This window comes from Sparus aurata, chromosome 15, assembly GCF_900880675.1.
Source record: "Sparus aurata chromosome 15, fSpaAur1.1, whole genome shotgun sequence".
Lineage (NCBI taxonomy): Eukaryota > Metazoa > Chordata > Actinopteri > Spariformes > Sparidae > Sparus > Sparus aurata.
In genome coordinates, this window is record NC_044201.1 from 31,094,887 (window position 1) to 31,107,326 (window position 12,440).

General features: G+C 41.8%; 1 protein-coding gene across 1 annotated transcript; it reads left to right on the top strand.

Annotated features, from left to right (window-relative positions):
- The first annotated feature begins 1,930 nt into the window (after positions 1 to 1,930).
- LOC115596636 (NLR family CARD domain-containing protein 3-like) lies at positions 1,931 to 11,384 on the top strand. Its single transcript, XM_030441883.1, has 9 exons — positions 1,931 to 3,895; positions 3,978 to 4,094; positions 4,435 to 4,513; positions 5,665 to 5,893; positions 6,033 to 7,830; positions 7,923 to 8,096; positions 8,543 to 8,716; positions 8,870 to 8,916; positions 10,499 to 11,384. Exons 1-9 carry the CDS (start codon positions 3,756 to 3,758, stop codon positions 11,065 to 11,067), a joined length of 3,327 nt encoding a protein of 1,108 aa, XP_030297743.1. The 5' UTR covers positions 1,931 to 3,755; the 3' UTR covers positions 11,068 to 11,384.
- The last annotated feature ends 1,056 nt before the right edge of the window (positions 11,385 to 12,440 follow it).

Genomic DNA, 12,440 nt, shown 5'->3' on the forward strand with positions numbered 1-12,440 from the left:
AGGACGCCAGAGTCACAGAGTTTGTTATTAAAACATTTGACATAGATGGCGTGCCAAACAAAATACATTCGGTTTTGCTGTCATTCAAGTGCAAAAGTTCAGAACCAGCCACTGTTTTACATCAGTGATACAGTCCAGTAACTGAGTAAGTGCAGTGTTTTCATTGGGTCTCATGGGCAAATATAACTGTAAATCATCAGCATGAAAATGAAAAGAAGATTGTGTTTTTTTATAATTGATCCCAGAGGTAGCATATACAATGAAAACAGAATAGGGCCAAGAATAGAGCCTTGAGGCACCCCACAAGAGAGGGATGCCTGTGAGGAGCAGAGGTCACCAATCGTTACAGAGAAACTCCTATTTGCCAGGTACGACCTAAACCATTGGAGGGCGGTGCCACGGACGCCTGCATACTGCTCTAAGCGAGATACAAGGATTGCATGGTCGACTGTAATCGAAAGCCGCTGTGAGGTCCAGCAGTACCAGCACAGCGGGGTTCCCAGCATCCACGGACAAGGCAATATCATTATGCACCTTTAACAGTGCTGACTCGGTGCTATGTCGGAATCTGAAGCCAGACTGAAATTTATCCAGGACAGAATTAATCTCTAAAAATGTTTGTAATTGAATAAAAACAACTTTTTCCAATACCTTAGAAAGAAAAGGCAAGTGGGAGACAGGCCTAAAATGGACAGCACAGAGGGGTCAAGATGTGTTTTTTGAGGAGGGGCCTAACCACAGCGTGTTTGAAGGCAGCTGGGACAGACCCTGAGCTAAAACAGGTGTTTATAACAGGGTGCTTGAAATCCTTGAAAGTGCTTGAATTTCAATGTTGTGTTTTCAAGGTCTGAAAAGTGCTTGGATTTTAGCTTAAGTGCTTGAAAGTGCTTGACATTATAACTCTGTGTCTTGGCAACATTGGGATCAGACTGGATGGTTTTGTTATTACAAGGAGAAATAAAATCAGTGTGTGTGTGTCATCACACACGCAGCCTGGTAGGAATAGAGAAGGATGGCTGCGGAGAAGGTGAATTTGATGCAATTTGGACTGATGACACGTTCAATATTAATAAACTTTGATGAGTAAGCGAAAAGCTTATAAAAGTTTATGTCAAAAAAGAAAATTACAGGGTGCTCTCAGGTCTCTCTTTGTCCCGGTGCAAGTGTGCCTGAAGAACGCCAAGTGGCTTCCCTTTTTTTGGATAAAACTTTGTGTTCTCCTTTAATTTCTAAAGTTTTTGCTATCATGAAACATAATTTTAGATGTTAACAGCATCATACAATGTACATAATTGTGATAAAAAGTAAAATAAAATAATCATGAGTATATATATTCCTGTAGATATGTATTTTACCCCAGCGATAAGGTGCTGGAAAATATTGTAAATGACCCTTAAAAGTGCTTGAAAAGTGCTTGAATTTGACCTTGAAAAATGTGTACGAACCCCGTTATAAAAACCAGCAAACTTGATCGAACAGAACTAAAAACCTCCTTCAGAAACTTGGCTGGAATAATGTCTAGGGGACAGTTAGTGGGTTTTAGGCCACTAACCACCTTAGTGAGAGATGAAAGAGAAATAGTCTCAAACTGCTCAAAAACAGCAGATTGTGCAGGAGGAACACACACATCATCAGGGGACATAAGCATATTACTGATATTCTGCCTGACTGATGCCACTTTGTCTATAAAAAAAGAGACAAACTCTTCACAGGTTGTGGTGGAGGCATCGGACAGGGAAGTAGAGCATGGGTTTATAACAGAGTCAATGGTTTTAAATAACACTCTCGGATGATTATAGCTGTTGGCTATAACAGAGGACAAATATTCGGACTTGGCCTCCTTCACAGCTCTCTGATAAGCAGCCAAACTGTCCCTTAACCAGCCCAGTGACACATGCAGTTTGTCCTTTTTCCACCGGCGCTCAGCCTGTCTGCATTGTTGTCTGAGCAGACGGGTGTGGTCGTTCAACCAGGGATCGGCCTTGGTTTTGGTGCTTTTTTGCCGAAAAGGGGCAACAGAATCCAGAATTGCAGAGCATGTAGAGTGGAAAGTGGAGAGTAAGGTGTCTGGACAAAGGGGAGGAACCAGTCCACTGTCAGCATGCAGCTGAGAGTCCCCAAAGGCGACAGCAAACTCTCTGGCCGTTGATGGAGTAAAGATACGGCGTCTGCGGGCCGGGGGAACAGGCTTATTGGCAGGTGGGAGGGCAGCAAAATCAAAAACAATAGGGAGGTGATCCGAGATAGCAATGTCCACTATTTCTCTAAGGGAAACTGAAAGCCCATGAGAAATGACAAGGTCAAGAGTGTGCCCATGTTCGTGTGTTGGTGCATTAACAGATTGAGTAAGGCCAAACGAATCTAAAAGGCCTTTAAACTCATTAGCCAGTTGATTTGCTGCACAGCAAACATGAATATTAAAGTCCCCACAAATCAATAGTTTATCAAACTTTGGAATAAAATCAGAACTCAGAGAACTCTTGGAGAAAGTTCTTGTTAAAATTGGGTGGGCGATAAACTGTTGCACACAAGACAGGACAAGAGAGGTCAATCACAAACAACTGCAGCTCAAAGCTGGAATAATTATTAGCGGTTATTATTTTGCATCTGAAGCTCTCTCTAAATATAGCAGCCAGACCGCCGCCACGACCGGCAGCTCGGGGGGTGCTGAAGAAGGAACAGCTGGGTGGGAGGAGCTCCGAGAATGCGCTGATCTCACCTGGTTTCAACCAGGTCTCTGTCAACAGGAGGAAATCCAGATCACGTGTTGTGAAAAAGTCATTTAAAATAAATGTCTTATTTGTGAGAGATCTGGTGTTTAGCAGCGCCATATGAACTGAGCATCGACCAGACAGGTGAGAGAAGCGGCTGAGCGGGCGGAGATTCCCCGGCACACAGCCCCGCTGGGAGATCCGCACTGGCCGACAACACGGGAGCCGCACCCCGTTGTCCCGCAGCATTGGCCGGAGCCATCGATATCTGTACTCCGTGGAACTCCGCAGATCGAAACCGCTGTAGTCCGTGAGGGATCCGGCTGGCAGACGACGGGTATCGTGGAAAGAAGAAGCCAGATAAGTTTTCACTTTAATAAGGATCCCTCCTCGCTTTCCGCGTCTTCTGTGGCGACTGTTGCGAGGTAACCAACAGGAGAGACGCTGTAGATGTGGCGGCGGCGTCTTTGATTGTCCATCAGAGCCACAGATTGGTAACATTTCGAAAGAGTCACGAATATTAATAAGTGTCAGACGATCATACACCTGCAGTGGTGAAACAATCCGTGCAACAAACAGCAGGCACAAGGAAAACAGCAACACACTCAGCAGAGGGAGACGGCCAGCCAAACACAGGGGCGCCATCTTTATCTATACACTGAATGAATAATAATAATAATAATAATAATAATAAATCTTCCTGACAAAGAGAAGCAGATGATATTCACAGACATGAAGATGGAACCACACATATTCAAGAGCTTAATGAAAATTGAAAGGACAGTTACCAATGTATGTTCTCTTAATCGTTTATTCTGAGCCGCTCTAAACGTCTCCAATCACTGACTGATGTTCTGACTGGATAAAGTCAGTCAAACAGAAAGGAAAAGAAACATGAAGTGTATTTCTTTTGTCTTCAAATAATCCAGAAGACTGAATGTGAATGTGTCTTAAATAAGAGCCGACAACTGTCAGTTTATCTATTGAGCTGAAAGAGTGTGTCCTCCAATCAGAGCTCAGTGTGTTTGTCATGTGATTGGCTGAATGATGAGAAGTCGTGTTGCTCTCCCAGCAGGTTTTCGTCACTGTGTGAAGGTGTGTGCTGCTATGAATCAGTGTGAGGAGACGGAGGAGCGAGTCCAACCCTCTAAAACTGGTCTGTGCGGAGACCATGAAGCTCCGAGGTGAGACCACTCTCTCTGACTGTCCACCAATCAGGTCACTCCACCATCAATGTAACGCTCTGAACTCTTTGTTGTATTGAAGACCAGAGCAGCACACACCAGACTCTCCTGGACCTGGACCTGGATCCAGCTGTGTTACCTTACTGAGCTATACGTCAATGGAGTATCCTCTTCTGTTTAGACAATCTGCTGATGTAAGGTAAATGATTCAACACACAATCACCTGTTTTTATCCAACATGCACATTTAACACATTTGACTCCACTGGGCGCGTCTTGATGACCTCACGTGTGCGACGCTGTTTTGTTCTGTACACATGGCTTCATGCCACCAGGAGGCCAGGACCCAATGCAGAAGTGTGGACTGTGGGTAAGACATCGAGTAAATCTAGAGACTGACCTGTGACAGGATCACGCCCTCAAAATAAAAGACTGATGGACTCCACTGCAGGGTTCACTGTTTTTCGTGGACTTTGAGCTCGGGTTAGTCTCAGTGTGGACAAACATAATGTAAGCTAATTCTTCATGATTCATTCGCAGAGTCGACCAAGAGAGCTCACAGGTTCCCAGTGGTCAGTCTGCCCGACAACATCTAACACACCTGGATTACATTTTTAAGGTCTGCACATTTACAACTACTACATTTTACAGAAGCCCTGAGGGTCAAATGAGGTGATCTATTTTTGTAAGTCTGATCTAAATAGTTTGTTTGCAAAAAAAGGTCAGATTGGCAAAAAAGACAATGTGAAGTAAAGAAGTGAGTCTTATTTTTTTCTGTTTTTTTTTTCTCAAGGGAAGATTTTTAGGAAGAAAGATCTGAATGTTGAGAAAAGATGTCAGATGTTTTAGCAAAGAAAATCATAATTTTTAGAAAATAGTCTGAATCTTTAAAAAAAACTGACACTCATTTTTTGGGGTAAAAAGTGAGATTTCTTTTTTTATTTCTGTTCAACACTTTTTTTCAACACAACTGGAAAAAACAAATCAACTTTGTTTTTGTCAAGTGAAAGAATTTGCTCGTGTTTTTCTTCACCTAGACAAAAAAGGACAGTCTCGTTTTTCTTCTCTCCTTTTTACTTTTTGAACACTATTTTCTGTCAATGACTTTTTTTCTAGGTGGCAAGAAAAGAGTGAATATTTTTCAGTACACTTGGTGCAGACCAGGTGAAGCAAAACATCGGAAGAGCGCTTTATTTTACCTGAAAAAAATTCACCAGTTTTTAGTCACCAAGAAAAACTTTCACCTGAAAATGTTTTTATTGTTTATTGATTTGATCTAAATATTGTGTGAAAAGTGTGTGAAACGGGCTGGATATATGATTTTTTTGTTTGTTCATGTTTCAAACCAAGTGAAACAAGGACATTTCCAGATGATTATTCTATGTGTGACATAAAAAGGAGAAGAAAGTGTCATGTGTGATTTGGCAGGTGTGTGTTTTTAAATGCAGCTTGTGTATTTATGAATTGAGGAAAAAATGCCACAACAATTTTTGGATATTACTTTGTCTAAAACATGGAACTTTTTTTGAAGACATTATTTTTAATAATCCCTGAAGAAAACTTTTTTCCAACCAGTTCCTCAAATCAAAACCATACAAGAGAAAACTATTTAAACCACACTTGGAAAATAAATCACCAGAAAAAAATGCCTCTGGTTCCTCAGAGCTTCTGTAGCGTTAATATGTATTCTGTTCACGAAAATCTCCACGCTGCACTTTCCAAAGCAGTCCAACATGGATCTTATGTTTGGTTCCATGATTTCTGTTCCAGCTGCTGGAGGACAATATTGTCACTTTTGTGAAGAATGAGCTGAAGAAGATCAAGAAGGTTCTGAGTTCAGATTTTCCAGAATGCTTAGAGAGTCAGGAGGAGGAGGATGTGTTGGATGGTGAGGAGGAGGAGAAGAGGAGGAGGAGCAGCAGAGAGGCCTTTCTAAAGATCACACTTCACTTCCTGAGGAGAATGAAGCAGGAGGAGCTAGCCGACCGTCTGCAGAGCAGTAAGAGGATTTCTCTAAATATTTAACAAGCTGGATACATGAGACTGTTACTAATGTCTCAAAAGACGGAACCAGCACATATTATACTCAGAGTTTGAGGAGGTTTGATGTCAGAATATTTTCTTGTGTGTTCATTCAGGTAATCCTCTTGGAGTTTGTCAGCATAAACTTAAATCTAACCTGCAGAAGAAGTTCCAGTGTGTGTTTGAGGGGATCGCTAAAGCAGGAAACCCAACACTCCTTAATCAGATCTACACAGAGCTCTACATCACAGAAGGAGGGACTGCAGAGGTCAACGATGAACATGAGGTCAGACAGATTGAAACAGCATCCAGGAAGCCAAACAGACTAGAAACAACAATCAGACAAGAAGACATCTTTAAAGCCTCACCTGGAAGAGACAAACCAATCAGAACAGTGATGACAAAGGGAGTGGCTGGCATCGGGAAAACAGTCCTAACACAGAAGTTCATTCTGGACTGGGCTGAGGACAAAGCCAACCAGGACATACAGTTCACATTTCCATTCACCTTCAGAGAGCTGAATATGCTGAAAGAGAAAAAGTTCAGCTTGGTGGAATTTGTTCATCACTTCTTCACTGAAACCAAAGAAATCTGCAGCTTTGAAGAGTTCCAGGTTGTGTTCATCTTTGACGGTTTGGATGAGTGTCGTCCTCCTCTGGACTTCCACAACACTGAGATCCTGACTGATGTTAGAGAGTCCACCTCAGTGGATGTGCTGTTGACAAACCTCATCAGGGGGAAACTGCTTCCCTCTGCTCGTCTCTGGATAACCACACGACCTGCAGCAGCCAATCAGATCCCTCCTGATTGTGTTGACATGGTGACAGAGGTCAGAGGGTTCACTGACCCACAGAAGGAGGAGTACTTCAGGAAGAGATTCAGAGATGAGGAGCAGGCCAGCAGCATCATCTCCCACATCAAGACATCACGAAGCCTCCACATCATGTGCCACATCCCAGTCTTCTGCTGGATCACTGCTACAGTTCTGGATGATGTGTTGAAGACCAGAGGAGGAGGAGAGATGCCAAAGACCCTGACTGAGATGTACATCCACTTTCTGGTGGTTCAGTCCAAAGTGAAGAACGTCAAGTTTGATGGAGGAGCTGAGACAGATCCACACTGGACTCCAGAGAGCAGGAAGATGATTGAGTCTCTGGGAAAACTGGCTTTTGATCAGCTGCAGAAAGGAAACCTGATCTTCTATGAATCAGACCTGACAGAGTGTGGTATCGATATCAGAGCAGCCTCAGTGTACTCAGGAGTGTTTACACAGATCTTTAAAGAGGAAAGAGGACTGTACCAGGACAAGGTGTTCTGCTTCATCCATCTTAGTGTACAGGAGTTTCTGGCGGCTCTTCATGTCCAACTGAGATTCATCAACTCTGGGGTCAATCTCCTGACAGAGAAACAAAAATCATCCAAGAAGTCTGAAACAAAAACAGAAGAATCTGCAGAGACACGACTCTACCAGAGTGCTGTGGATGAGGCCTTACAGAGTCCGAATGGACACTTGGACTTGTTCCTCCGCTTCCTCCTGGGTCTTTCACTGGAGACCAATCAAAACCTCCTTCGAGGCCTGCTGACAGAGACAGGAAGTAGTTCACAGGCCAATCAGAAAACAGTCCATTACATCAAGGAGAAGATCAGTGAGAATCGCTCTCCAGAGAGAAGCATCAATCTGTTCCACTGTCTGAATGAACTGAACGATCGTTCTCTAGTGAAGGAGATCCAACAGTACCTGAGATCAGGAAGTCTCTCCACAGACAAACTGTCTCCTGCTCAGTGGTCAGCTCTGGTCTTCATCTTACTGTCATCAGAAAAAGATCTGGACGTATTTGACCTGAAGAAATACTCTGCTTCCGAGGAGGCTCTTCTGAGGCTGCTGCCAGTTGTCAAAGCTTCCAACAAAGCTGTGTAAGTACAGAGATCTTTAGAGTAATTGTTAACTTTATAACAAGAATGATAAAGACAATCCACTTGTATGTTCCTTTTCACTGTTTCCTCAGACTGAGTGGCTGTAACCTCTCAGAGAGAAGCTTTGAAGCTCTGTCCTCAGTTCTCAGCTCTCAGTCCTCTAATCTGAGAGAGCTGGACCTGAGTAATAACAACCTGCAGGACTCAGGAGTGAAGCTGCTGTCATCTGGACTGAAGAGTCCACACTGTACACTGGAAAGGCTCAGGTCAGGATTCATTAACCATTTAAAGTCTAATTTTGTGCCATGAGGATGACATCCAGACCAAATACCTGGATGTTATCAAATTGTTTGATTTTATGGTTTGAGGTGTGTGTCATGCTCTTTATTCTTCCTGTCTTTGTTTTTTTTTTTTTGTATTTGCCTGTGGTCTTCCTTCCTTCCTTCACTCTACTTCAGTCCTGTTTTGCTTATTCTGTCTCAGGTCCATTGTTGCTTCTGTCCTTTGTGTCATCCTGGTTTGTACTCAGCTCTGCTCGTTTTATGTTGCATGCCTTTGTTGTTTAGATTTCAGTTTAATGTTGGGAAAGCTCTCTTTTTGTTTCTTGAACCCGCCCTGACTCTTGCACTTAGGTTGTGACCAGGAAAAATATCAGCGATGATGTTAATGTGACCCCAGAGTAACTTTCCAGCATTGTGATGGGTGTTTGCAGGCTCTCAGGCTGTCTAATAACAGAGGAAGGCTGCACTTCTTTGGCCTCAGCTCTGAAATCTAACCCCTCCCATCTGAGAGAGCTGGACCTGAGCTACAATCATCCAGGAGACTCGGGAGTGAAGCTGCTGTCTGCTGGACTGAAGGATCCACACTGGAAACTGAACACTCTCAGGTATGAAGAGCCTTGTGTTTAATTATTAATATTCTCTCTGAGCCTCCTTCTGAACAACAACTCCTTCTTTGTTTGTCCATTATCAGTGTTGGGGTAGTTACTCGAAAATAGTATTACTTTTTATTTTTTTCATTACCTCTCTCCTCCTGTCAGGATGGAGCCTGGAGGAGTCCGATGGATGAGAGCAGGTCTGAAGAAATGTAAGTGTGTTCTTAATAGGGATGGTAATAGTGACCAAAAATATCATGGTTATCGGTATACCATGGTATTTTTTTAAATGTCTTCAAAATGTTGAATAAACACTGATAAATTGAAATAATTTCATCAAGATTTATATTTAAATATATTTATTATATTGTCCAAATCCAAAACCTTAACAAAACACTTGCAAAATCAACATTAAATAATTATAAAAGAATGTATCAAAACTGTGCAAAATAGGTCATTGGCTTTTGACTTTCTGTTTTTGAAACGTGTCCTTTAATGTCTGCGTTACAGAGGTAGAATGAGATGTAGCGGCAGCAGCACTCGATTGGCCAGCAGACCCTCTCTTTGAAAAAAAATGAATGAGAATGTCATTATTAATTATTACTGTCACTGTTACTTAATATTAAGGGTGCAACCAACAGATCACAAAACTCACACTTTAGATCATATCACTTTTGTGAGGAACAGGTTGGATCATTTTTAGATCAAAACAAGACGGATTATTGTTGTTAAATGAATTATGAATACTCTATTTTGGCTCTTATCTCTATCTAGACATTTGTTATATTCACCATTTTATATTATTCTTTATATATAGTCTATTCTACCAATAATCCACAAGTATTATATATTTCAGATATTACTTATATATATTGGCTGTCTGTCTCTCTGTCTGCCTGCTCGTCTGTTGTCAATGGACTCTGTCAGTCTGATTGGTCAGATGGTTGCTGAGCCACAGGTAGACGCTGCTCAGGTGAATGGAGCTGAGATGAAAGTCAGTCATCTCAGTCAGGTTGTATTCACTAACTCAGTCCACCCAGTACATGTTTGTGTCAAATCCTCCTCACTGCAGCCTCGCTGCATCAATATTTGGGGAATTATTAGGTCAACTTTAAAAAGTGAAATCTAGAGTTAATAAGCAGTTCAGATAACGTGCTAAATCATGGATCAACTTCGTTCAGTTTTACCACTATCTGGTCAGTTTACATTAGTGACAACAGCAAATTAGACAGAGAAAACTCGACATGCACATATATCATGCAACCAAGCTTAAGGTTTGCTTTCCTTGCATTCGCTGAACAGTTGCGGGTGATGGTCGTGAAGTGAAAGTAAGTAAATTGGAGGTGTTGCTGCCCCTCGCAACAACTTTCTTCTTGCAGCTCCTGCAGATAGGGCTGCCATCCTCGACCAGCTGTCCCTGAGCATTCTTATAATCACCAAAATACGCCCAGACTTCAGATTTGGTTCTCTTTGAAGGCGGAAAAATGCTGTGAGGACCGCTACTATCATGTCCTCCCTCTGCCATGTCTTCTTCACTACATAACAAGCGCACGTTGCACACTGCGCATGCGCCGCGGTTACCATGGTAATTAAAACTTAAACGGTAACCTTCACCGTCGGGAATTTTACCATGGTTTACCGTAACATCGGTAACCGTTACATCCCTAGTTCTTAAATTCAATTCATGAAAACCGTTCAGTTTCAAACTGTGACATCATTCATTCAAACATCTGACGGCAATAATTAAACAGATGATAGATCAATAACTGCAGCTGTGTCTTGTTTCTCCATCAGATTCCTGTGAACTCACAATTGACACAAACACAGTAAACAGAAAGATCAAGCTGTCTAACGACAACAGGGAGGTGATCAACGTGGAGGAGGAACAGTCATATCCTGATCATCCGGACAGATTCGACTGGTGTCAGCTGCTGTGTACAACTGGTCTGACTGGCCGCTGTTACTGGGAGGCAGAGTGGAGAGGACATGTTGACATATCAGTGAGTTACAGAGGAATCAACAGAAGAGGAATCAAATATGACTGCAGGTTTGGAAGGAATGATCAGTCGTGGAGTCTGGAGTGCTCTGTGGACGGTTACCATGTCTGGCACAACAATGCAGGAACATCCACATCCACATCCTCCTCCTCATCCTCATCAGTCTCTAACAGAGTAGCCGTATATGTGGACTGTCCTGCTGGCACTCTGTCCTTCTTCAGAGTCTCCTCTGACTCACTGATCCACCTGCACACATACAACACCACGTTCACTGAACCTCTTTATCCTGGATTTGGGTTCTGGGCTGGCTGGTCTGGTTCAGTGCGTCTGTGTTTCCTGTCAGAGAAAAGTGAAGAAGTCAAGTGAAGAAATCTTTTTTTCTGGTGATCAATTCTAAATCTAGATCTAAATGTTTTCCTCTGCTGTGTTTATGACTTGAGAACTGGTGGGAAAAAAGTGTTGCCAGGATAATCTATTTATTTTTTCTTTGTGTGAAAAACAAATTGTGGCTGAAGGGTCATTTGTCTCAAGATGTTACACAACCTGCTAACTGTGTTTCATGAATGTAAAATACAGCCTTTTTATTTTCCTGAAATTTGTTTTTTTCGTTACATGAAAAGAAAAAATTTTCCTGAGAAAAAATTATTTGTCTGAAACAAATAAATGTATTTATCTCCCGAAAATGTTATTTCCTCTGTTTGTTAAAGTATTTTTTTGGCCTTTTTATGGCTTTATTGACAGTACAGCTGAAGATATGACAGGAAACAGGGGGAGAGAGAGGGGGAGTGACACGCAGCAAAGGGACCCAGGCCGGGAGTCGAACCTGGGTCCGCTGCAGAGCCTCAGCACATGGGATGCGCGCTCTACCAACTGAGCTTAACGGCGCCCCTTATTTCCTCTGTTTAACATGAAAAAAACTTTATTTATTTATCTGCTTTTTATTTGCAAATGAAGACATTTTTGCATCTGGTGATCCATTTCTAAATCTGATCTAAAAATCTGTTTCCTCTCCTGCGTTTATGACCTGATGGTTTTAACCAGTTTAACCAGAATAATCTTTATAAAATACTTTATTTCTTTTCACTTGTGAAGCTAAGTGATATTGTTTCCCGCCCGCATGGCCTAAAAATTGAATCTCAGATTTTTTCACACCAAACTCGATTTACGATTTTAATCGATTTTTTTTTCTTCTCAAGAACAAACTTCAGATTACAAAGAAATTATTAAAAGCATTGCTTTTATTTTAATGCTATGATTTACAACAAATTTGCCCTGCCACTGTAAAGAGTGCAGCTTCAAACTCACTTGAAAATTATATAAAAGTGCATCCTTTTGAAAAGACCGTGTCCCTTTTTGATAAAATGCTTTTGTAAACATATTTAACATGTCAGATTGCTTGCTATTATAAAAACAGATCAGTTTCCATATTGGTATTGATAAAGTGTTAACATAACTTTCATTAAATACTTAATTCTGCAAAAGGTGCCTTTTGTTTACAAAAAAGTATTTTATATCCCTGAAGATATGTAAACTAAATTAAACATCTGCAGGCACTGCATAGTAAACATCACTGTCTGTTTTACACATTTTTGGCCAGGAACACGAGCCTGTCTGCTTCCTCTGGCTCGAGGCTCGTTTTGGCTTCATAACACAAACCTGGGGTCAAACATTTTCTGCATGTGGATGAACCTCCGGCTTCTCCACTGTATATACGAGCAGCATGTCTTTATCGATATGCA

Excerpts from the sequence above, each read along its gene's own strand:
- LOC115596636 (XM_030441883.1), top strand. The coding sequence starts at position 3,756 with ATGATGAGAAGTCGTGTTGCTCTCCCAGCAGGTTTTCGTCACTGTGTG. Across the intron at positions 4,095-4,434 it reads AGACAATCTGCTGATGTAAG|AGTCGACCAAGAGAGCTCAC; the intron begins GTAAATGATTCA and ends ATTCATTCGCAG. Across the intron at positions 8,917-10,498 it reads GAGAGCAGGTCTGAAGAAAT|ATTCCTGTGAACTCACAATT; the intron begins GTAAGTGTGTTC and ends TTTCTCCATCAG.